General features: G+C 44.2%; 1 protein-coding gene across 2 annotated transcripts in view; it reads right to left on the bottom strand.

The window, feature by feature from the left end:
• Positions 1-8,451: 8,451 nt before the first annotated feature.
• The window catches only part of RXFP2 (relaxin family peptide receptor 2), a 1,449,053-nt gene continuing 1,433,276 nt past the window's right edge, over positions 8,452-24,228 (bottom strand). For both annotated transcript variants that reach the window (XM_078657149.1, XM_078657148.1), the window contains 2 exons: positions 23,829-24,047; positions 8,452-10,257 (listed from right to left, as the gene is read on the bottom strand). In XM_078657149.1, coding sequence (XP_078513275.1) covers positions 9,989-10,257; positions 23,829-24,047 — 488 coding nt within the window. In that variant the 3' untranslated portion in view covers positions 8,452-9,988. The remainder of the gene's footprint in view (positions 10,258-23,828; positions 24,048-24,228) is intronic.

Genomic DNA, 24,228 nt, shown 5'->3' with positions numbered 1-24,228 from the left:
ACTGGGCCGGGACCTTGCGTGACGCTGCCGCCGGTGCGCGGCTGCACAACAGCGGCCCCGAGAGATCATCTTCGCCCGGTGATCCGGACCGGGACTTTCGATTGGAGCGGCCAGAGACGGCGGATCGGGGATTGCACTGACACCCCAGAGCAGCCCAACAACGAATTGTGCAATTGCCTGCCACTGGTCGCACACTCGGCTGCGCCTGCCGACATACGAACCGGCTTCGCCCCACCCCATGCACTGCCGGCGACCGATGGATACCCCTACTGTGTTGCTCTGAGTGAGCATTCGGTTATGCCCGGCGAGTGCTTTGCAACGTGGGGGGTGTTTTCTGTTCCCGTATGTGCCGGTTGAGATCTGCTGGTGCGTGGTGGACGGCGATTGATTTCCTGGCAGCCGGTGGGGCTTGCTTCTTTTCCTGCTCTGGGGTCCCCTGCGAGAGCGACTCACCACACTGGCCGGTACTGGGGCGATGGAACTCACAACGCGAGATGTCCTACTGGCCCTCGCAGCTTTGCATTCCGAATTGAGGAGTCGCTTGCTACACGGTGATGACTTGCAGATAGTGGCGATGTGTCCAATGGCGGACGGCCAGACTGCTGGTCTGGAGCCCGACATCTCCTGGTGTGTTGGCGCTGAGGACCCCCTGAACTGGGTGCAGTCAGATTGTGGATTTGGTGGGACCTGCAGCCGAGCTTCTGTGTTTGTGGATGTTCTCACCCGCCAATCGGCTGTTATTGCTCCTGACCGTCCTTACTTTGTTTTTGCAATGGTTAGTGTGTTCTGGAGCTGCGCAATCACATTGTCTTCTTTCCGTCTCCTTGCTGCTACATTGGCTCCAAAAGTGACTGTGGACGCATCACATCTGCTTCCCTACAACGTGCGGCGCCTTACTACCTCGACCCGGACTGGACAAGGCTGAACCTGGACTTTTTACATACTTATTGGCTTTTCTGATGCCGGACTGTTACGTAGCTTGTGGGTGCGACTTTGAGTGACCGGGATGATTCTACATTGTTGTTTGCCCTCCATTATGGTGGGCTCTTTGTTCGTCAGGATGGGTAGGTGGGGGCGTGTCTGGGGCCGGAGCTAGGGCCCTCCTCCTGTTTTCCCCTTTTTCGGGTTTTCTAGGGCGACAGGCATGCCAATGGGGGGGGGGGGCGTGGCCTTCCGCTGCATGCAGGGTGGGGGTGGGGTGTGTTTTTTTGTTTCTCTTTGTCTCTATGGCCCGCTTTTTCTTTCCTCTTCTTTCTTAATAATTCTTTCTTTATAACTTTTAGTTGGAGTCGGGGGTTTAGGTTCCTCGAGTGGATGATTATTTGTGTCCCTTTTTGCTGCAGGATCCTGTTCATATTAATCGCTTGGTGGGTGGGTTACTGTGCCTCGATGGACTGCTCTCTGACTTGTATCCTCTTGTTGTGTTCTCATTGATGCGCTGAATTGAAGGCTATTGTCCCTACATGTGCATAGCACAGTGAATGATGTCGTAATGTTGCATTTAATCTGATTCTTCAATTTTATTTGAACTGGACTCCTCCCACATCCTGTAAAACTGCTGACAATTCTGATCGTCTAACCTGATATATTGTTGCCGGCATCGCTGGAGTTTACCATGTCACTATCCTGTGTTGCACGATAATTTGCCCTCTTGATGTTATTTCATGGCCTTCTGACCTTTATTGATTTGCGTGCGATTTTATCCTGCTAGCGTGTTTTTCAGCTAATCCTCCGATTGCGACCCTTGGCATTGTTGATAATATGTTGGGTTCATTGCCCCCTCTTTGCTTATTGCGGATCGCATGTCGACTGCTTCTTTTCATTTATAAACTTTAAAATTAACCTGATTTATCCTGTGCTCGACTGTCACCTTTTCATATGTGTCATTTTGACCTCTGGCTGGTTTTTCTCTAGAGACTGCTGAGCCGTTCTATTGTTATATTTGTGCTACACATTGATTTTGAGGCCGGCCAAGACGGTTGTAGGCCCGTGTCTGTATGCTTTTGTGATTCAATAAAGGTTTTAAAAAAAAAAAAAAAAAAAAAAAAAATGGGTCATGCAAAATATTGTTAACTTAACATGTCGAAAAAAGTCAAACATGTATACATTGGGCAATGATTTTTGCTAAGGTGTGATGCATGGAACTCACATTAAGTAGCATGCAATTGGAATGTAAAGAGTGTACAATTACCAGAACAACTGGGAAAAAGTGAGTACCTAAAGTACAAGAAGGTTAAGTAGCAATTTACCCTGGTTATAGATGTTGTAACAAATTATATTCCCTATTACTACTCTAGGGAAGGGCCTAGAAGATCCATGAAGGGAAGTGAGTTCCAGACATAGCCGACCCTATTAGGCTTCTGTGGTAGATGAATGAAGATGGACAGAGTGCCTGTGGTTTCGGTTTAGATGGAGTTTGGAAACTCTTTTGATTAACCCGAAAGAGTGACAATAAGATCAGGCACAGAGAGCGGTGGGCAGGGTGAGGGTGATTCTAGAGATGAAAGAAAATCTACTATTTATTTAATTTTCCCTATGCATCGTCTGTTGAATGATCCCAACCCTGCCCCACTGTTCTTAATTTCCCTTTTTGTCACCTGTCGAATCCCCCCTGCTCCACTGCTCTTACCTGCATGGGCCACTCCTGAAGAACATACTTGGGTGAAAGACCATGGGAGTTATAATGGCTATATTACATTCTTTTCCCCACAAACCTCATCAGTGACCCACACATAAAGGGAGGAGTGAGGGGAAGTCTCATAGGTAAATATCAAGGAACTGATGCAGAGCTAAACTACTTGAGGTGTAGCACAAGATAAAAAGCAGATGTATATGGTTAAATTCAAACTAAAGCAACCCATGTTAAATGAAACGGCAAAGCAAGAATCAGCGACAAAAACACAGGCAGGCAGCACAAGAAAATGTACATGAAAAAGGTGTGAATGTATAGCTACATGGTGTAGTGGCATGGGGACAATAACAGTTTGTTTGTAATTCATGCACAGCTTTGGCTTGGATGATGCTTTGCTCTGGGCTACAGTATTCCGGAAAATTTGAAAGAGAAGAACACTAGCTCTAACAGCCTGCCTTAAACCTTCCCAGGGATTTATGCTTGACCTATTTTGCAAAACATACATATCTAAGCCATAAAATATGCAGCATGAAATGTTCTTTTCATCAAGAGAGAGAAAGCTGTGCGTAACGTCCAGATTCATATTTGCCCCGACAGGAGTATTCTTCTCATGATAACACATACGCCATAGACTCTAATAGCTTATCTTGTATTTTATTCAAATTTACTGCACACGTTATAGGACTGGTATGCTTGGTTGTAGCTTGTGGCACAAATGAATCTTTGGTTTGCGGTAATTTGCACTTTGATTCTCATATCATGTAGGTAGCAACGTTTGTTGAATCCACATTATGCAAGGATAAGCAAGTAAACCCCTTTGTTTAATGCACAGAGCATGCTAGGTGTGGCAGCTTTTACATACAAGAAGACATCTGTCCACATAGATCCTCTAGCCTCTACACTCCTGCTCTTTTCTGAATGTAGGGGCATATTAGCAAGAACCTCGTTAAAATTATCACCGTTTTAGCAGCAGGAAACTGCCACTAAAACGGCAATAATGAGCTTGCTAATATGAGTTACAGAATTCCAATAGAAGCCCAGGTTAGATATGCAGGACATCTAACCTGGGCTTCTATTGAAATTCTATAACGCATATTAGCAAGCCCATCATCGCCGTTTTAGCAGCAGTTTCCTGCTGCTAAAACTGCGATAATTTTAATGAGGTTCTTGCTAATATGCCCCGTAGATTCTGCATTTAAAGCGCATGACTCAAGGAGATCACTTTCGCAGTCATCTAGGGCCCAAATTTTGGAAACGTCCTTTTTAACAACTATTAAATCAAATAATTTGTAGTGATAGGAAATGTTATCTTTGGAAAGTTCCCCATCTTAAAAGTAGAATAAATACTCTGAGCAAGGAAATGACCCATTGTCTTTAGCCAACTGCGATCTTTGTCACATTCCCGAAGCGTTTTTAATTGCTCGGTCAATTGCCAAACTGTGTTGATGAAGTCACTGACTTAATGTAAATTACATGGAGTTTCATAAAAAAAAAAGAAGCATATGGAATTCATCTCTGAGACACCGAGTTTTAAAGGAGTAGCTGGTATGTCCATTCCATACATCTCACTAAGTAATCAATTGCAGCCGCGGCCGGTAGTGGGTGTACCGGCCGGGCGGTGATGTGGGGAGGGGGAGGGGCAGGGTGGGGGGTAGTAATGTATGGATTACGGACTTTAAAAGGTAAGTAAACATAAAAATAAATAAAACTAATTTCGTTGCACACACTGCATCGCATTTGGTGATGCAGTGTGTGCAACGAAATTCGTTATTTATTTTTATGTTTACTTACCTTTTCAATTGAAGCTTCGTAGAAACTTCCTACCAAAACTTTGGCATATCTGAACTTTGACCCACTTACCTCGAGTGTAAACTTGCTACTTTCAGAAATCTAAAGTGTTCACTCAGTTTTATTTACATCGACTTGCTTGTAAATTGAAGTTTAACGAAACTGAGCTAGATAAATGTAAAATATGCTCAGGATTATTTAACCCTTTCCGTGCTGATGACGGAACCGCTCCATCAGCAGCCGCGGTGGCGCTGTGCTGATGACGGAGCGGTTCCGTCATGGCCCGCCTGACTCGCCTGCGTGGCGCGTTCTATTAAGCGGGCGGGGCCATGATTGAACCGCTCCATCATGAGCACAGCTCAACTGCGGCTGGTGACGGAGCTGTTCCGTCACCAGCATGTGCGCGCCGCGTGGCCCCCCGCCCCCTTAGCGCTGCGGCGGAATAGCCGCCGCAGCGAAGGTGTTAATAAACGTTGATTTAAGTATTTCAGGGCTTTCAATATGTTAGATTTGCTTTCTTAAATTTTGAAATGGGGATGTCAGGGTGTTTTACCACAATGGTTGTTTTTACTTGCTTTTGTATATTTTCCCACATTAGTAAAGGGGAAGCTGCAAAGAGTTTATTTTAGTCAAATATAACTATAGTTATCATAGAAGTGGAGTGCTTTTTCTAAGATGGGAATTGGTTCCTGCGCTTTATAAATGTCGGGGAATTCAGTTTTTAATCCGTGTATTTTTAGTTTTATTACTAGGTAGTAATCAACGTGAGACATTTATGGCTATTTTCTGAGTGTAATTCCAAGTTCGTGATTAAAACATGAATTTGCGCTTCTAAAACAATTTACTTTCAAATACCATCTTCGTGTGAAAACATTATTTCTCAGCAGCATGAAGTGTAGCGGCTGAGCAGCGTAAATGGCCTGGAAATTTTGCCAATATCGACCAACTCACAAACGTATTTGTGTGTGCGCTTTCACAAAATGTTCTCACACCTTGGATACAATTTGAAATGTCTGCATCAAGGCTAGGAATCAGTTCCATGGTTGGAACTGCGAAGGAACTACATTGCTGCCAAGGTTTCAGATTGCCATGTGGTACATTTTCATAATTTCAGTGTAATTATGAGTGACATTTCAATGACTATGAGTGACACTTTCTCGCAAGCAAAATCAAGCAATGAAGATGAGAGAACATATACGATTAGAAATTACATGGAGTGTGAGGCTGAGGCACACATGGGTCACAGCCAGGCTGTATTTTATCATTTCAGGGCTAGTTTAGCAGCCTCAACCCTAAGAAAAATAATTACTCCGAGGTAAGAGGTCCGCCCCAGTTGGCGTGCGGCACCTCTACCTGCCCAGCCCCGCAGCAGGCACCAGATTACGCCAGCAGCAGTCAGCCTGTCACAGAGCAACAGGCTCTGCTGACAGTAGAGACGCTCCAGCTCGGCGCTGAAAGTAAAGTAGTTGCTGTTGGACCCGGGCCGACCGGCACATTACTGAAGGGAAAGAGGAGGAGGAGGGTTCCAGTTGCTTCTGACAGCTCTCTGCAGTCATAAGGCCTGCTCTTTGACTGGAGGTTGACAGCACCATGCTCCTGCCTGTGCAGCACTCCTGCCTCTGTGGATGCCTCAATGCTGAGAAGTTCTGCCTACTTGCTTATGGAAGGCACAGGAGTCTGAGATACCATGAGAGACAAGAGAAAATGGGGATGCAATGACAGACAGTACGGTGACCAGATAACTCCATGTTACCAAGGACATATTCCTCCTGTTGTAGCTTTTCATTCAACAACACATTCTACTGCATTCTGGGAATTGCAGTCCTGGCTTGCTTCATTTAAATCAACATAAAGGTCCAGGATTGAAGCATTGTGTCCTTACGTAGATGGAATCATCTAATTAGATTATGCATCAGAAGTAACAGGGAAGTTCTGTTACCCAGTAGAGGCCTTACAACACACTAAGATGCACCAGAGGCAGCAGGCCTGGTGTGTGGCAAAGTGGACGAAAATGGTGTATTATCACACAACGTTCTTTTAGGGATGATTGCAGCTATGACGACCCTAGCCAAAGGAGGATCGCGGGCAGGCAAAGCACCTCCCACACAAACACAGCTGCAGTGGTGTTTGTACTGCATGTCTCTTGTTATGAGCAATTCTAATTGAGTGTCTTGCCGATGTTTAGGAACACAATATATACATGCGAGTCAAGAATCCCTGAAAGCAGCGTTAGTATGAGCAAACTACAAAGACTGATGCAGCTCCCTTGGTCCATGATATGCTTATAATAATTCTGTGCTCATCACAGCTTAATTATGCTGTGTACATTACAGATGAGAGAATTGTTAAACTTATTTCTGGGGATTGAACAATTGAAGGGAACTAATCAAGTGTGTACATATCACAGCAATGTAGAATACCTCCGAGGGGGGCTTGTGATATGCAATGAAAATCTGTCTGCATATCGAAGAAAAAGAAAATAACGTAACAAAGGTAATGTTCTGTCCAGAAAAGCCATACCAGAACAGTCATTCATGTTTCTTGAAACACGGAGATGTTATTCCCACCACTAGCAGACTCTGTGATAAGGTACAGCTCCTGGTAGGAATTGACAGTTTAGGCATGCAGAGCAAAGACTTGGTGGCAGACCCTCTGCTCGATTTTTCAGTAGAATAAGTGACGGTCCTCACAGACTCCAACGGAAGACATGCCTCCGCTGTGCTAGTTGGGATAAAAGTAATCTGCGGACAGCACAAGCTCTGTCCGCGGACTGTCTGCGCAGACCACAATGTTAGACTTCAGTGTTCTGGAGACCGGCTAGTGTAAGTGTATAAACTGAAATAATAGTTCCCTAGATTGATGTCCCTCAAGTTCTGCGTTATGACAATCTGTTAGCTTCCAAAGAGGCAGAAAGGAGGAGAGGGCTACAGCCACTCCATTACGGGTGACCCCTTTGATCCCGGGTATGATAGACGGCAGCATAGGTCAAGTACAGCACAGCCACCATCAGCACTAACAAACAATTTTTAAAGATCCAGAAGATCTCTGGAGTTCTGTGCACTGTCACCAGGCATCATGAGAAGTCAGTCAGTGAGCAAAGCTGTAACAGGCTACGAGTCTGCAGTGCCATGATGCTCTAAAGTAATTATATATATTAGAATAAAGTTGCACAGACTAGGGACACTCTGGCAGAGCCAGCGAGATAGGGTACAGGCCAGCCTCATGAGGCTCTGCAGTCATCAAACTCTCTCAGGCGCCGGCGTTCCGGTCTGGACTCGAGCGGCATCTCTTGATGAGAGGCTGCAGGCACCAAATGGCGGCACATCATAGTAGTGTTAGGAGCAGCGGCGGGTTTCAGCAAAACTTTAAGACATATATCATATCTGCCGCCCGTTCTAGCACCACGGGCAGCACGCATTAGTCCTGTCTCAGCAACGGGCATTGGGCAAATCATGGGACACATTGTTGCAGTGAGTCTACTAAATGCCCTCATGTCTTGTGAATCATATGCTGTGGTGATTGGGGCCTGCGAGTGCAGCTGAGTCACCCCTTCCCAGGCGTGCAACACCCTTTGAACTCACCGGGCTTCAGCACCCCCCGTCGTGTGTGGCAGCCCGGGATGAGACAGATCCCGAGCACACACAGAGCCACACCCGAACGTTTCACAGGTCTTTAAAAAACCATTTGAATGTTAATTAGGCCTTGCAGTTGTTTCACCCCTTCTAAGAGCCCCTGCAGCTCCACTCTGCCTACTGATTAAAGATTCAGCCCCCCCCTGAAATTTTTTCTTATTTCTTAGACCCGACCGAAATTTGACTCTAGTTGCGCCTCTGCCCCTTCCCCCATGCCTACAGCAGTCAGAGTCTGTCATTTATCAAACACTCTGCAGCTGCCAGAGCAGCGCGGATATTGCACAACTTTGCTCAGTTCTAATACCAGCACTCCGGCTTAACAGCTTTAGGCGGCCCTATAAATGTGTGACTTTGCATTCTAGTGCGGTGATACGGACCACCACACTGAAATGCGTTAGTCTAACCCCTGATGCGTGATACTTGGCAGGGCTGGAACGATCCCAAAATTGGTGAGGGTGTGAGGAAAGGATTTTCTCCACATACAAATATATTTTGCCCTGGTTAAGAGAAGAAACGTTTTCAGTGCAATTGCATCAATAGGAATTTACAAACCTTTTCCAGGAGTAGCCCTAGGAGCCTGTGAATGGTACAATGTCCCATGCGTACTTGCTACTGGAAGAACTTTGACCAATGGATCTTGGAGTTTTCCTTATTACCATTTTAAGTATAGTGAGAAGTTTATAGCTTCATATTGTGTTACGTTAAAGCACAGGTCGTCAAAGTTATGACATTTATTCTTTAATCACCTGGGTAGCGAAATTACTACAGTGGTTTGTTGTATAGAAGGGGTGAAGGGTGAAAAAAATAAGATTTTGTGTCTAATGAAATTCCTGAGTGAAGTATAAAGTAGTTTGTCTGAAATCAAGCTTTTGATTGTGGCAGTCTTTGAAACAGGTAGAAATTGTGTCTCGTGAAAATTATTCCCATACCGAACTCTACAGAATGGTTTTATAAGCCATATTACAACTGCAATATTCCAAAACACTTTTTTGCACACTTTAATTGTGATGCAGGCCCACAGTTTACACTGAGTTAAGATGTATAGATCTGTCACCTACACATTATACCTCTACCTTGGCACGATCCAATCCAGTTAAGTAAAGTTTCGATATGTGAAAAGCACCAACAGTCAAAATCAAGAGGCAGAAAAGAGAGTTGTCAGGCTTTTTCTGTAGCAAACAACATGGCTTGCTAGTTTGGTCTTATGTTGGCAGCATACATTTAACAAACAACCGTAACCAGCATCACATTCTATCTGCCCAGCAACACTAAAGGTATAACTAATACAAGTATCAGTTTCTCTGGCGAAGGACTGCTGCCGCCCGGCTTGTCTGCTATTTTAGGCAATAGTCTAGCGTTTTTCTGCAACACTGGTCTGTTCTCATTTTATCTTGTGTGGTTTGTCATAAGAGTGCTGCCAGTTGTCTAGCTCTCGCACCTGCAGCTAGTTGTATCAACCATTGCAACATTTGCGTAGCAGTTCACCATGACCGCTACATCTCCCCAGACTTGCAGCTCCAGTGGTCCCACACTCCACCCAGGCACATCAGCTCATAGAACTCCAGCACATTTGAGCTCCTCACGTATTAAAAACATCAACAGATGAACAGTACAATCCACGAGTCTTTGCTGCAAGCGCAGCTTCAGTGGCCCCACACTCCACCCAGGTACAGGAACTCATAGAACTCCAGCACACTTGAGCTCCTCATGTATTAACACAAAACACCAATAGGTGCACAGTACCATATATCAGTCTTTGCTGCAGGGACAATGTCATCCTACATTAAACTGAGCATGCCATTGGAATGCTTGTAGAAACATCTCACATGGAGATATAGAGTCCACACAAATGTTAAATGCTAACATTCATGTATTGTGTCCACCTCACACCACCTGGCTGTAGTTTCAGTGGTATTTCGTGTCCTGCTGCCTTTCCTCAAACTGACTTGATGACACTGTCTCCAAGAGTTTTTTTGTTAAGAAACCCAAGTCTAAATGTAGTCGGCTGGACCAGTGGGTCTTCTGTCCATACAAAGGAAGTAGATAGACTTTTCCTCTCGGTCCTGAAGAGAGATCTCCTCCGATGGCGGTGCAGTAACTGCTTTAACTTCTCCTTGAAGAAACTTGTGGTGAGCGTGTACAGAATTGGATTCAAAGCACTGTTTATGGGGAGGATAAATATAACAATCCACGAGGTCACTGTACCTGAAAGATAAAAAATTAGCAAAATATTAGGCTTATGACATTTTGGACATAATCAATAGGATTACTTACATCATGGTGGCTGATAATTTCTGTGGTGGGCAAGTATTACGGTAACCAGAGAGGTCTGAAAAATTAATGCTAATAATAAGACCTACGGGAAAGCAAAATGTAGGGATCAGAATGTAAATTAAATGTGTCGGTACAGGTCTAGTCATGAAATTTATAAAATCACACCCTGAAATGATATGAATACCATGCATCAAAAAACCTTGGACTGCGTAGTATCTAACTTTCCTCCCGTGCACAAATAGGAATTTGCAAAGTGGGGATTCCAGTAACACTTAGGCACAAATATTTAAATATTTTCTTTCTTATGCTCAACAATAGTGTGTGTATGTATGAACCTATGTTTGTGTGAGTTGTTGTGTAGTGATGTGTGCCGGTGTGTGGGCGTGTGCATATGTGTATGTCAGTGGATAGAGTTTCTTGAACCACTAAACTCTTCTATGTCAGGTATTCTTTTGTCGATTATGTTTTAATGAAGAAGAATGCCAAACTTATTTGTCAAGTTTTTCGGTTCATTGTAATACTAAGTATTAAAAACATGCCTAACACGTTCTTTCATTATACAATGGAGTTATTTTAAGGCACGAGAAGTAACAAGAGGAGGATGTGGAAGAAATGTTCCCTGGGTATCTTACCCGAATATCGCGGGTTAAGTTTCACCTGGAAAAAATCTTGGGGCATATTATCAAGGAGGCCGATAAGGGATTATCGCCGCTTTAGCGCGCCGTTTTTGGCCACTAAACGGCGATAATTCTATCGCCCTATTAGCAAGCTGTCACTCACAGCGGTTAATCACTAATGACATGCAAAGTGGGCGTACCCAACCTGTTAGCGACTGAAAGCAGTCGCTAACATCGCTATCGCCTATTATCAACGCAGGCGTAGTGATGGAAATATTCGCTCTAAGCGCGAATATCTCCAAAACCTAACGCCTGCTCAGACCAGTTCTTAGCCATTATATCCAATGGGAGATGGATATTCTGGATAAGTCCCCATTGGCGATAATGCGTGAATATCGCTGGATTGACAGCTTAACCTCTGCACCTGGACTAGCTGGGCGAGGAAACGAAGAACAAGTGTTGACTCTTGGTCTAGGGACCTGCAGAACCTTAACCACAAGAGAGTTCATTTGAACTCACCCTGCAACTGTTTTGCTAGGTGTGTTTTCCTCCACTGATTTCAACAGTGAACATTTGACAGCTTTCATTGCATTTATTACTTAATCCTTAGAAAATCTTTAACTCCGGTTATATGCAACATATCAAGTATGTTATGGTGTCAATATGTATATAAAAAGACAATATCTTTTTATAAATTGGTGTCAAAATTTCTTTTGAATCATTTCACTTATTGTCAATTCTGGAATTGTGAAATGCTTAGCAGATGTTCCTCTAAATATGCCTGACTGCTCTGTCCCACGCTACCAGGACCGAGCTAAGGCTGGTAAGGGTGAAGCCGAGGTTCACTTTTGTGTATTGTGTTAGCATTACCTGAAAGGGCCCACCAGCCAAATCACATAATACTTCCACCTTGCAACAGTGGGCAATTATTAGTTTGGCATGCTGCAAATGGGAAATGAGTTATAGGCCAAAAACAGAATGTAGGACTCTAGAGGGCTTCAAATGCATAACAATGCTCCTACTTATGGAAAACTCTAGTCTTGACATACTAGATGACCACAGAACAACTTTATAACCTGAAATTTGTCTTTTAAAAATCTAATAGAAATACAAGCACAAAACATTTCGGGCCAGATTTACTAAGGACCTACATTGCCCTTGCATGACGCACGTCATCCCAAGGCAACACAAGTCCTTTAGTGGGATTTACTAAGCGATACGAAGACACCTTGCATGGCTCTGCGTGGTTTATTAAATCCAGAATAATGCAAGGCAGCTCATATTGCTGCATTGCAATACCTTGTGGCAGGGAGGCATCCCATGGGTGAAGTATGGGCATTCACACACATCCAGCCATGGATTTTGGCGCATTTCCAGATTTACATAGTATTTTTTCCTCATCTGTAATTTTTTGAATTCTGCAAACAGACATCAGTACAGAATAATAACACCCTTCTGTACCCCTCCCTCTGCCTCCCAACAATCATAGAGAAATAAGAAATACCCCACAAGCATGTTTTGCAAAAAGCAAGTACATGGCACTCAGGCAGCATATATAAACTGTGTGCAGTACACATAGAGGCGTAACGCCCGGTTCACGCACCCCCCTGTAAACCTTTTGGCGTATCCACATCTCATTCATCTCTAGAATCCACTCCCTGCTAGACAACAGACTCCTTAAGTTTCTGCTGCAGTCGAACCTTCACCAAGTTGCACTCCGCTCTGCCCCCCTGGACAGTCCCACTGTAAAACAGTCTGCGTCTCATTGTTCTCGTAACAATTTTGCTAGTCCCATCAGCGATTGTTTCTTGGTAGGTGTTTTATTAACCATACATCTAGGTGCTATGCATTTCTTTGCTACAGCCACTACTTTGCATATTTACAGCCTGATTCATCATTCTCCCGTTTTGCGAGACCCTAATAGAGAATCATAAGGAATCGCTATTAAGGACTTGCAAAACGGGATTCATGTAGGAATTGCAAAAAATATTGCGATTCCTACATGTTCCTTATTTGCGATTAGCAAATTGCTAATCGCAAATAAGGAATAACTCCCCATGCATTCCTATGGGCCTACAGGCCCATAGGAATGAATGGGGAGTTATTCCTTATTTGCGATTAGCAATTAGCTATTCGCAAATAAGGATGCGATTTCAAGGGTGCAGGGGTGTCCAAAGGACACCCTGTAGCACCCCTGAAATGTAATCTACATTGGTGTTGCGCACACACATGTCCAAAGGACATGTGTCTGTGTAAAATGCAACTTAAAAAAATGCATTTGAATGCATTTTTCTAAGTTTTTGCTATTTACCACGAGGTCTGACCTCTCGGTAAATAGCGGCCCAAAATTGCAATTTCGCAATTTTAAAAGGATTCATGAATTGTATTTAAGGAATCTCAAATAGAGATTCTTTAAATGCAATTCTTCACAAATGTGCGAATTCTTTAATAGCAAATTTTGCATTTGGGATGATGAATCCCAAATACAAAAATTGCACTCGCGAAAGGCAAGATTCTGAGAATCTTGCCCTTTGCAAGTGCAATTTAGCTTGATGAATCAGGCTGTTAGAGTGTTTAGATCTGGTCACCAGCCCAAAAGGCATAGCTGTATTGTTGGCTGCAGTGGTAGTTCAGTTAAAGCCCTCAACACCTCTATCACCTCACCTCAGAAAGCACCCATACCCGGGCATGCCTACCACATATGAATATATGTCCCAAGGGGTGACTGGCACAGAGGGCAGTGCTTGATTTACAAAAAGTTGTAAACCTTGGAAAGCGTCAAAATGGTACTCCTCCCAGACCCAGGCATAATGAGAAGAAATATCTTTGTTTCTCCTCGTTACTCTCTTTATCTATGAGTGATGTGTAATGCATCACACAACAAAAAAGGAAAATGCATTTGAGGAATGTTTGTGCAGGAAAATATCTTTCCTGCACAAAGCAATCCTGCCTGTAATGTATGCACCCTTGCACCAGGTTGCAGAAAACAGTGTGCCAGTGCAAGGAGGTAGCAGAAATACACCATATCTTTGTAAATATGGTGTTTTTCTGCTATCTCTCTTTCAAGCAATGCTGCGCATCTTGTTGCCTTGCTGCATTGCCTGCAATGTTAATAAATATTGCCCCTCCTGTCTCCATTACAATGTGAGACAAGTGCTCACACTATGTATGAAAGTGCAGTGGTTCATCGCCTTGTGTGGCTTACTCCCCTCTATTATGTAAAAAAAGTGCACTATAAACGTGCTTAAGTTACATCTTGTGGTTGCTGTGATGGGTCACCCCAGGCTCTAGGAGCAAAGTATAAGTTAAAATATGAGGCATCTTACTCCCCACCTCTTGCATAGGGCTAAACAGTAGACAACATATGTTAAGCTAGCGCTATCTTTGGTGTCCCACTAAGTTCAAATAAAACAAAACATTTTGGGAAAGAAGTTGTGACTTTCTCCAGGCACCACAGATATATGATGCCACCAAGATGAAAAATTCTTTAGAATCAGTTTGAAGGCAAAGGGGCATTCCAACCTTGCAGTGTCTTTTTTGTATATTTGTTAAAAATAGGACACAACTAAAGCCTCCTTTTCTGCAAAGAGTACAGAGCAGCATGATAAATAAAACAATTTAATCCCCTCTTTGTTTATAGTTACACGCAGCTGTGGATAAAGATGCGTTGGACCACTTGTTAATGTAAGTCATTATGGGCAATGTGCCTATTCTGAACCTTATTGTAGAAAATGGCTCTTTCTAGGGTGCTTTCCCTTGACTTTTTGTTTTTCTCCTTCCCAGTTTTCCACTGCTCTGGATGCTAGCCTTAGGACTTGAGCGCGTTTGGCATTGCCGTTTAGTGTCAAAGCGCAGTGCATGCCATAAACATACTGTGAATCGGTGTACTTATGATTGGCTGATTCGCGTTACCTATAAGTCCCTTGTCATGGGGTAAGACCTATACCAGGGGCATGTATCTCAAATGCTCCGTCGTGGGCCTGCTGCACTGGTTGTGCCACCCACAGAGGTAGCTCATCGATTGGGCTCCAGGTTTGCCCTGGTGGGGCCTGTGTGCATGGGTTACTGGTACTCGGTTTGGCATTTAAAAAGCTACATGCCAAGGTTCTGCATGTCTCCTGCTATATTAGAGTTCTCCCTGTAGATAGCGTGACGGTGCAGTGCTAGGAAGAGGCTGGGCAGGTGTGTATGTGTTACCTGAAAGAGTCAAAATGACACCGGATGGTGTGTTTGGTATGATGGTGCCGGCTTCTCACATTGAATTCTCATGAGGGGGTGTAGGGAAAGGCTGTCGAGCATTATTCCCTACTGGCAAAATAATAACAGTATAGTGTTTGGTATAGATGAGTTCATAATGGCGAATCCTATCCGGTAGTGGGAGGGGGTTCAACATTACGGTGCTGTAAATGTCACTTTGGGAAAGTGAGCATTTTGATGCTTGGGCAGTGTGTGCCTGACGGCCTCCTCCAAATCACAACTTTGTGCTAGGGGGGCAGACACATCTATGAATTCCTGATAGAGGGCCGTAAACGAGGGGTTCACTGGAAATTGAGGACTTCTGACTCTAAGGTGCCTCACTGGAATGGTTACGTGGGGTGGAATTGGCACTTACATTCCAAGGGCCAGGGTCTTGGCCTCACTAAAGATTGTGATGAAACCTCCCCAATAGGATGGCAGATAGGACAAAATTTAGAGAGGGCCTATGCATTCCAAAGGTGGCATTTCAAACTGATCATATCTTCAAAGAAGGTAGAACTGTTGGGGCTTCGGCCTTCGAAAGTAGAGAAACTTTTGGATTTGGAACAATGCTACGCTGGTTCGATACGGGGACATTCGCACAAGGAATCATTAGGGCAGTGGGAACTGCAACTGGACTATCCACAGACTTGTTGTGGCTGGAAGCTTCGCCATGCTGCAAAGGGGGGCAATCACTTGGTGGATTTTGCCTGGATGTTACTGGCCTGCAGCTAAGTGCCAACTGTTGTGGCCTGGGTTTCGAAGTACTCCCCAAGGGCCGGTGAGCTGGCCTCCTGTTCACGAGATCCCAGGGACACAAAGGATCTCACTGTCTCCACAAGATTATAAGGACTGCACTGTGTGCAGTGGAGACCAGTGGAAGTGATTGGGGTTGGGACAAGGACTGTCCTGACATACATCATAATTTTGTTGTGCAAGAGGAGTGTGTGTGCAAGATCAGCAGCCATCTGAGGTGCCATGACATGTGGAGTTTGAGGAGTGAGGGAGAAGCATGCAGAGTCCTAGGAACCCGTGCTTGCAACCAGGGGACCTCTGCTCACTTGCGCTCCAGAGCCTGTGGTGTACAAGGGGTTTTGAGGGAATCTCAGCTGGGAGCTGAGACTGTCTTCGACCTCCAGATTGGGAGAATAATAATACCTGACGTCTCAGCTTCTGTCCGAGGTCGTTGGATACCTCTTCTTGGACCCACGCCACAGGGTGCTTTGTTTTGGAAGACACTTTGATGAGACCCGAAGGGGTTTTGTGTGCCTTGTGCACATCTGCAGCTGACTGTCGGGGTCTACGGCAGGTCCCACCTCTGCTTGAGGGGAAAGCATTTCTTCAGACTTGGGAGTGGGCCAGCTTCCTGGGTCACAACCTCTTGTCTAAAGGGTGGATATTGATCCGCACTCGTGTAGGTGCCATTGCACGCCTGGAGTCTTATCCGAATGGACGATACAAAGTAACTTTTTCTTTCTGTGATAGGTTGTTCTGACTGCCTAGTCATCAGGGCGCCTGCTGGGGCAATGTGTATCATTGGCTGGTGTAATTGAAGACTAAGGGGCTGAGTTACAAGGCATAGTCAAAGAACTGTGACTGTTTACCCTTTCTGCTAATTGGAAAGTTGACAGTTACATATAACGGTAAAGTGTTTATACAATGTGTGTTTAGTTTTGATTTCAACAGAGCAGTTTGACAATTGCGAATAACTATAGAGTGTAAATACAATGTGTCTCTCATTTTGATGTCAGTGTGTGTTTGTTTGTGTAACACAAAGACAAGTGTTTTCATACATATAAGTATTTTTGTAGTGTACACAGTGTGTTGGATACATTACCAATACATTACACTCGAGCCCTGAGGATAAGCCTGACTGCTCGGTGCCAAGCTACCAGAGGGTGAGCACACGTTATCAGACAGGTGTATCGTACTCACCCTGTTTGGAACAGTGGATTCTGACTGGCTTCGATGCATCTTAGCCAGCCCATGTACAATTACATTTTATCTCTGAAAATAACTTGTCCAAGTACTGTTCATATGATGCAGAGGGTTTAATTTCATGGAAGTATGTCATTAATTTGCCTCCTTCCTGTATGTTCTTGTAGGCTCAATATTTTCCCTTGATTATTTGCACACTGTGGATTATTTCAGATTCTGCACAGCCTATAGAGACTAGAGTACTTGCAATGTGATTGAGCCAAGGTAGTTTGCTTGAGTCACTGCTTTGCCATATTTAGATCCAATACAGGATCGGTTTATTTGCTAGATGGACTTTTAACAGTACACATGTCCAATTCCAACATGATGAAGCTTGTTTTTTTTTTAGTTTTATTCACCCGATCTTTTGACGTGCAAAAGCTCAGTACAGGTCAATTACACAGCATCATCAGCAAACAAAATAATTGGTGTTTTATCACCCCAGATTGTTGGAAGGTCCAAATTCAGAATAAGGAGGCTTTTGTCTACATCGCTGAAAATAAGATTGAATAAGACCGGTGCTGAGACACAACCTTGCCTTACGCCAGAGTTTATTTCAAAGCTTGGTTTTTAATTCACCTCGTGTTCCAAATCTTACTGAGGCCGAATTGCCCATTTGAAATTAATACTATAAAATCTTCAGCAAATGAGACGATTTTTTTGTAAATTATATTTAGGATACATGGGAGCTTGACATGATACCAGTGGCTGTGAGTGGCACTGACTAGCAAAAGTCTGTTAGGAAGGAAGACAAATGCCCCTTATAGAGAAAAAAAACACGTAGGAAAAACAAGGCTGTGTCACAGATCTGGTCAGGGCGAAATTTAAAATACACCAGTGAAAATTCAAGAAATTCTTGAATTTCACACATTTAAACGTAATCATATAATGTGATTTTGTTTAAATGTTGCACGTAGACCCCTGGCTTGCACACCAAATGTCTTGGAAAGATAGATTTTCTCCTTAAATGAGCTTCCTGCTTCTTTCTCACAAGACTTTTTTACACAAGTACGTATTCTCGTAAAAATTGTTAAGCAAGATACTTCCAAACCTCATCCCAATGCTTAATTTGAAAATGTGTGAAATTTTGATAATTTTTAAATTAATAAATTACACAGTTTCAGACACTTCTAAAACAGTATTTTCCACAATACAGAACTTGTAGAGCACCCACCGTGAGTGTAAAATTGGACTATGAAATTAATCATTTATGTGAAAGCTCCTCAATATTCAAGACTTATAGCATGCACGGTAAACAGCATTGCTGGGATTCGAAGAACTCAACTTTTATGGAAATCCATCTTTTTCCTGCAACTTGCAAACTGTTTCCTTTGTATGTTTTGGTATTTCGACATGCAGATGTCTCTTGCGATGGATGAATTTTTATTTTTCTTAATTTTGCAACCTCTCTTCTAAGACTTTGTAACTCGTTGCATACGTGTGAGGCTTATACAGAATAACTATGGGGCATATTACCAACAACTAGCGATAATTATCGCTATGTTGGCTTAGCGGCAATAATTTTATCGCCGTGTTGCGGAGATTTTTATCGCTTAGGAGCCTTGCTATTATCAAGGTTTATCTCCTAAGCGATAAATATTGGCCGAAATGCATGAATATCGCTGTAAATTCAGCGATATTCATGAATTACCGAGCTAATGCTCTTAGCCATGTTATCCACCTCCCATTGGATAACATGGCTAAGAACTGCTCAGGGCAGGTGTTAGCTTTTGGAGATATTCGCGCTTAGCGCAAATATATCCAAATGTTGGTAATAGGTAATCGGAGATAGAGATGTTAGCGATGTTAGCGACTGTTTCCAGTCGCTAACATCTTGGCACGCCCACTTTGCATGTCATTAGTGATAAATATCTCTGACATGCAAAGCGGGGCCCAAGATGGTCGCTATCTCCTACTAGCTGTCGCTAACTGGTGTTAGTGACAGCTAGGTAATAGGGAGATAATTTTATCTCCGCTTTCTTGGCTTTTAAAGCCAAAAAAGCGGAGATAAATCCCTTGATAATATGCCCCTATATTTTTCAGAGAAATACATTAGTGTCCCTTTTAGGTCTCGCTTGACAGCACATCTGTCTGCACTACCTATTGTTACCAATTATTTAAACAAGCATTGGAAATGCAATAGGTCTCGCATTAGAAAAGTTGGAGTTATTGGTCTTGTAAATGACATATTTTATTTATTTGTTGGTTTTTAAAATTGCTAAATTGATGGCTTTGTCATTTACAATGCCAATAGTTATAACTTTCGCGAATGTGACACCTATAGCATTTGGAATGCAACATGTTTTGTATTTACGTGACTTAGATGGCAGCTCTGGTTGTTAGGCCACATCTCTAGAGAGCAGGAGAGTGCAGCAGGGGAGAGAAGCACAGCAATGCAATAGGTCTCGCATTAGGAAAGTTTGAGCTATTGGTATTGTAAAGGACACATTTTTTATTTATGTGCTTGTTTTGAAAATAGCGAAATTAATAGCTTTGTTATTTACAATGGCAATAGTTTTATCTTTCGCAAATGTGACACCTATTGTAACACAATATGTGTTGTGAGGGTGAGGGGTTGAGGGTGAGGGGTTGAGGGTGAGTGAGGGTGAGGGGTTGAGGGTGAGTGAGGGTGAGTGGTTGAGGGTGAGGGGTTGAGGGTGAGTGAGGGTGAGGGTGAGGCGTTGAGGTTGAGTGAGGGTGAGGGGTTGAGGGTGAGTGAGGGTGAGGGGTTGAGGGTGAGTGAGGGTGAGGGGTTGAGGGTGAGTGAGGGTGAGGGGTTGAGGGTGAGTGAGGGTGAGTGAGGGTGAGGGGTTGAGGGTGAGTGAGGGTGAGGGTGAGTGAGTGAGGGTGAGGGGTTGAAGGTGAGTGAGGGTGAGTGAGGGTGAGGGTGAGTGAGGGTGAGTGAGGGTGAGGGGTTGAGGGTGAGTGAGGGTGAGGGGTTGAGGGTGAGGGTGAGTGAGGGTGAGGGGTTGAGGGTGAGGGTGAGTGAGGGTGAGGGGTGGAGGGTGAGGGGTTGAGGGTGAGTGAGGGTGAGGGTGAGGGGTTGAGGGTGAGTGAGGGTGAGGGGGTGAGGGTGAGTGAGGGTGAGGGTGAGGGTGAGTGAGGGTGAGTGAGTGAGGGTGAGTGAGGGTGAGGGGTTGAGGGTGAGTGAGGGTGAGTGAGGGTGAGGGTGAGTGAGGGTGAATGAGGGTGAGGGTGAGTGAGGGTGAGTGAGGGTGAGGGGTTGAGGGTGAGTGGGGTTGAGGGTGAGTGAGGGTGAGTGAGGGTGAGGGGTTGAGGGTGAGTGAGGGTGAGGGGTTGAGGGTGAGTGAGGGTGAGGGGTTGAGGGTGGTTGAGGGTGGTTGAGGGTGAGTGAGGGTGAGTGAGGGTGAGGGGTTGAGGGTGAGTGAGGGTGAGGGGTTGAGGGTGAGGGTGAGGGGTTGAGGGTGGGTAAGGGGTTGAGGGTGGGTGAGGGTGAGGGGTTGAGGGTGGGTGAGGGTGAGGGGTTGAGGGTGGGTGAGGGTGAGGGGTTGAGGGTGGGTGAGGGTGAGGGGTTGAGGGTGAGTGAGGGTGAGGGGTTGAGGGTGAGTGAGGGTGAGGGGTTGAGGGTGAGTGTGAGTGAGTGTGAGGGTGAGGGGGGTGAGGGGTTGAGGGTGAGTGAGGGGGTGAGGGTGAGGGGTTGAGGGTGAGGGGGTGAGTGAGGGGTTGAGGGTGAGGGGGTGAGGGTGAGGGGTTGAGGGTGAGGGTGTGAGGGTGAGGGGTTGAGATGGGTTCATATAAGGTTCCAAAGGCGCTGCCTATTGGCTATGCCAGTGCTTGTTTTATTAATACAGTTTTCTGTTTTATTTTTAGCAGTATTTGAATCACGAGTTAATTTCCCTGTAACTGTCTGACACGAACCTCGAACAATTATATGAGCTATGTGCATGTTGTACTATTTTGGAAATCTTGAAAAACTCAAATAACAGATTCAAACAAAAAAATCACTACATCGTTACGTGCTTCATGTGCAGATTTTTAACCCCACATCCTACTGCCTTGAGTCTATTGCGCGCGCTGTTCCAAGCTGTGCACGTCAGCCTCCTGAGACATTTGTGTACCAATGCGTGCCGTCATGGTTGTGTGACGTTTTCTCCGTGCATGCTGGGAATGTCACACACGCTCAGTATAATGTGCTTGAGTAGAGTGCGCTAAATATAGACAACCTTTCACTGCTCACACAGTTTATTATTGCAACAGAAGCTTATATGCAGGAACGCATTGAGGCAACTTTCAAGACTTAACTAGCTTTGAGGTGTGTTTCCTCTGCTTGTTTCATTGTGAAAATTATTTGACTTGTTAAAGTATGGCTTCAAATAAGTTATTTAATCATTAACCCAGTCCATTTCTCCAGATTCCTGGTAAACCACAGGTCAAATGGCAACTGCGATTTAGAGCATATGAGAACTGTATTATCGCAAATGATGGAAAAGATATCTCACCTGAAAGAAAAACAAGAAAGGAAACAAGACGGAAGGCATTGCTGTGGGGAGGGGGGGGGGGAGGAGAAATGCACACGGCGGGCAGGGGAGGGGGCGGAGCGGGGAGAGCGGCATGAGGGTGTGAAGCAGCCGGGGCCTTTGAAGTGAAGCTAAGCTTCACTTCAAAGGTGTGGGAGGAGTGCGGCTGAGGGAACAGACGGCGATTTGGTGATGTGCACGCGCATTTTAGGTCAATGCGCTTGCGCATTGACCTAAAAGCCACGGGCACAGCACCAAATCGCCACAGTTAGGTAAACTTTGTTTAAAGCCCTATAGTCTCGCTTCTCTCAATGCGCATGCGCATTGATAGGTCACGAGACCTAAAAATACATGGAGTGGGATCTGGCTCCACCCAGAAGAGTATTCCTCTGTCACCTCGTAATATTGGCTGCTTGATGCTTCATGTTGCTTTCTTTGAAGGGCTTGCATTGCAAAGCATTAGGGGCTGTTCTACATCTCAAAACTGACAGAATAATTTCACATTACATTCTTTATATCATACATGCATTGTATACAGGAAACAATCGTTGTTAGTTTTTTTCTTTGCTGCAGGCTTTTTAAATGTTTTTTTGTCACGGATCAGGTGCAAGCCACAAATACATGTATGCCTATATGTTTTGATATGCAAGCATAAGTTTGCACAATCCACCGTCTTAAAACAAAACACTCATTGTGCCAGACCTAATGACTTTCTCAAGACTTGTTCTTCTTTCTTGAACTTTCACACTGTATCTTAATAAAATCTAGTGTGGTGTTCACTAAAACGTCCCAGGGCTTGTTATTATATATTACTGTTCTTTATTAGGCTGCAAATAATTTTTACAGTTTACATTCCTGCAGAACCGCTTTGTGAGGGAAAGGTGTTATCCAGTTAACAGGGATTCTCACCCCAGGAAGAGAGCATATTAATACATAATGTTTGAGGGTTATTTGGTAGACATGGATTTCCATCTTCCTTCATACATCTGAATATAACTGTGTATTCACTCGCAAATAGGGACACAAATATAATGACCTCTACGCCATGCTTTGGAAACATGTGTGTGACGTAAGCATGCACATGATGTTTCACATTTAGAACTGTTTGTGCAGTGCTGGTGCGAGACCTTTACGGCTGCCACAACATGTTCAATCGAAAGTGGGAACAACACTGCCTCTTGTTTGTCAAATAGGATATATGGAATTATGTGTTAGGCCTGGCTGAGCCTTGACGACTCTACAGTGTCCTCTGCTGTGCATCTGGCTGAGACCCAGCAGGATGTTAAGAAGGATACGAATGTCAAGGTACCTAAAGCAGAGACCAGGGCATGTACCAAGCTTCAGACTGTCATAGAAAAGGAGCCATAAAACCCTATGGACAATGCAAGGCTCGGCGATCCTGTGGAAAGAATGGAGTTACCACAATCTGAACTGAAGAAAGGAAGAGCGAATATTTAAGTGACCCAGAAAGTCCTACTGAGATGAGATAAAGGGACAGTTGTTTCCATTTAAATACATTACAAGTGGATCTGTAGTAGAACCACAAAGAGTGCATATTAAGTCAGGGCCCTCTTGATATTTTGGAAGAAGTGTACGAGGGGTGCGGGATAGATAAGAGACAGATTAAAGTAAGCCTTTAAGGCTCATCTCTTGCCACTGGTTCCTATCTGTAGACCCCAAAATTAATTAGACAGCTATTGCCAAGGTGGGGCTAACTGTGAGTGCGAGTGAGGGCAGCAAGGAGGGGACCTTCAGAGAGTGTAGAGATATAGAAATCCCTGGAAAACCAGGAATTCCTCTTTTTCACTCAGACTAAAGTAAATGAATTCAACAACAGTCTGAAACCCAAAGCAACTGATGCCATTGTGCTTCTAGACAGAAAGATTTACGCGTGCCCCCTTATGAACATGCCAGGAGCCAAACCCTCGGGGGTCGGAGGATGTCCATGGTCAAGAGTGATAAGCCAATATAGTTTTATTTGCATTTTGGAACATGTAGTCCTCCATTTCAAGGGAGAAATAAAAACTACAAAATTTCAAAACCAGGAATACATCAACTATTCGTCTGTATTGAACGCGATGGCGAGTCTGTACTTCAGTGGAAGGATAACAGCCTCTGCGGGACTAGCTGCAGCTTGAAGAAATGCAACCATGGCAACAATGTAAATGCCTATTGATGAGAAACTTAAATTTACCTGGTATTTCCACCCGGAACAATGAGAGAATTTTTAGAAGGAAAACGGGGATCCAGCAGATGGCATCGGAGAACACGATGAAAAAGAATCTGTTGGCAACAGCAACATCGTTGTGAAGGTGGCTGCTGACCTCGGCAGTTTGCAGGGCAGTTTTCTGGATGGAACAGAACATGCTGACATAGGAAAACACAATGATGATGAAAGCTAGCAGGTTGACACCTGTAGGAGTAAACAAACAGTTTCCATTAATTCATTGCAATTGATAAAATATGCATAATGCATGTGAAATTTTTTGTCAATTAATTAGAAATGTGCACGTTTCTAAATATAAGCAGGCACTTGGTTCGTAGGTTATCAGCTACACAAGAATAATAAAAACAACAAGTGTAAGAAGTTAATA

This window comes from Lissotriton helveticus, chromosome 8, assembly GCF_964261635.1.
Source record: "Lissotriton helveticus chromosome 8, aLisHel1.1, whole genome shotgun sequence".
Lineage (NCBI taxonomy): Eukaryota > Metazoa > Chordata > Amphibia > Caudata > Salamandridae > Lissotriton > Lissotriton helveticus.
Note: the sequence above shows the minus strand (reverse complement) of the source record. Positions and strands in the feature narration are given on the sequence as shown.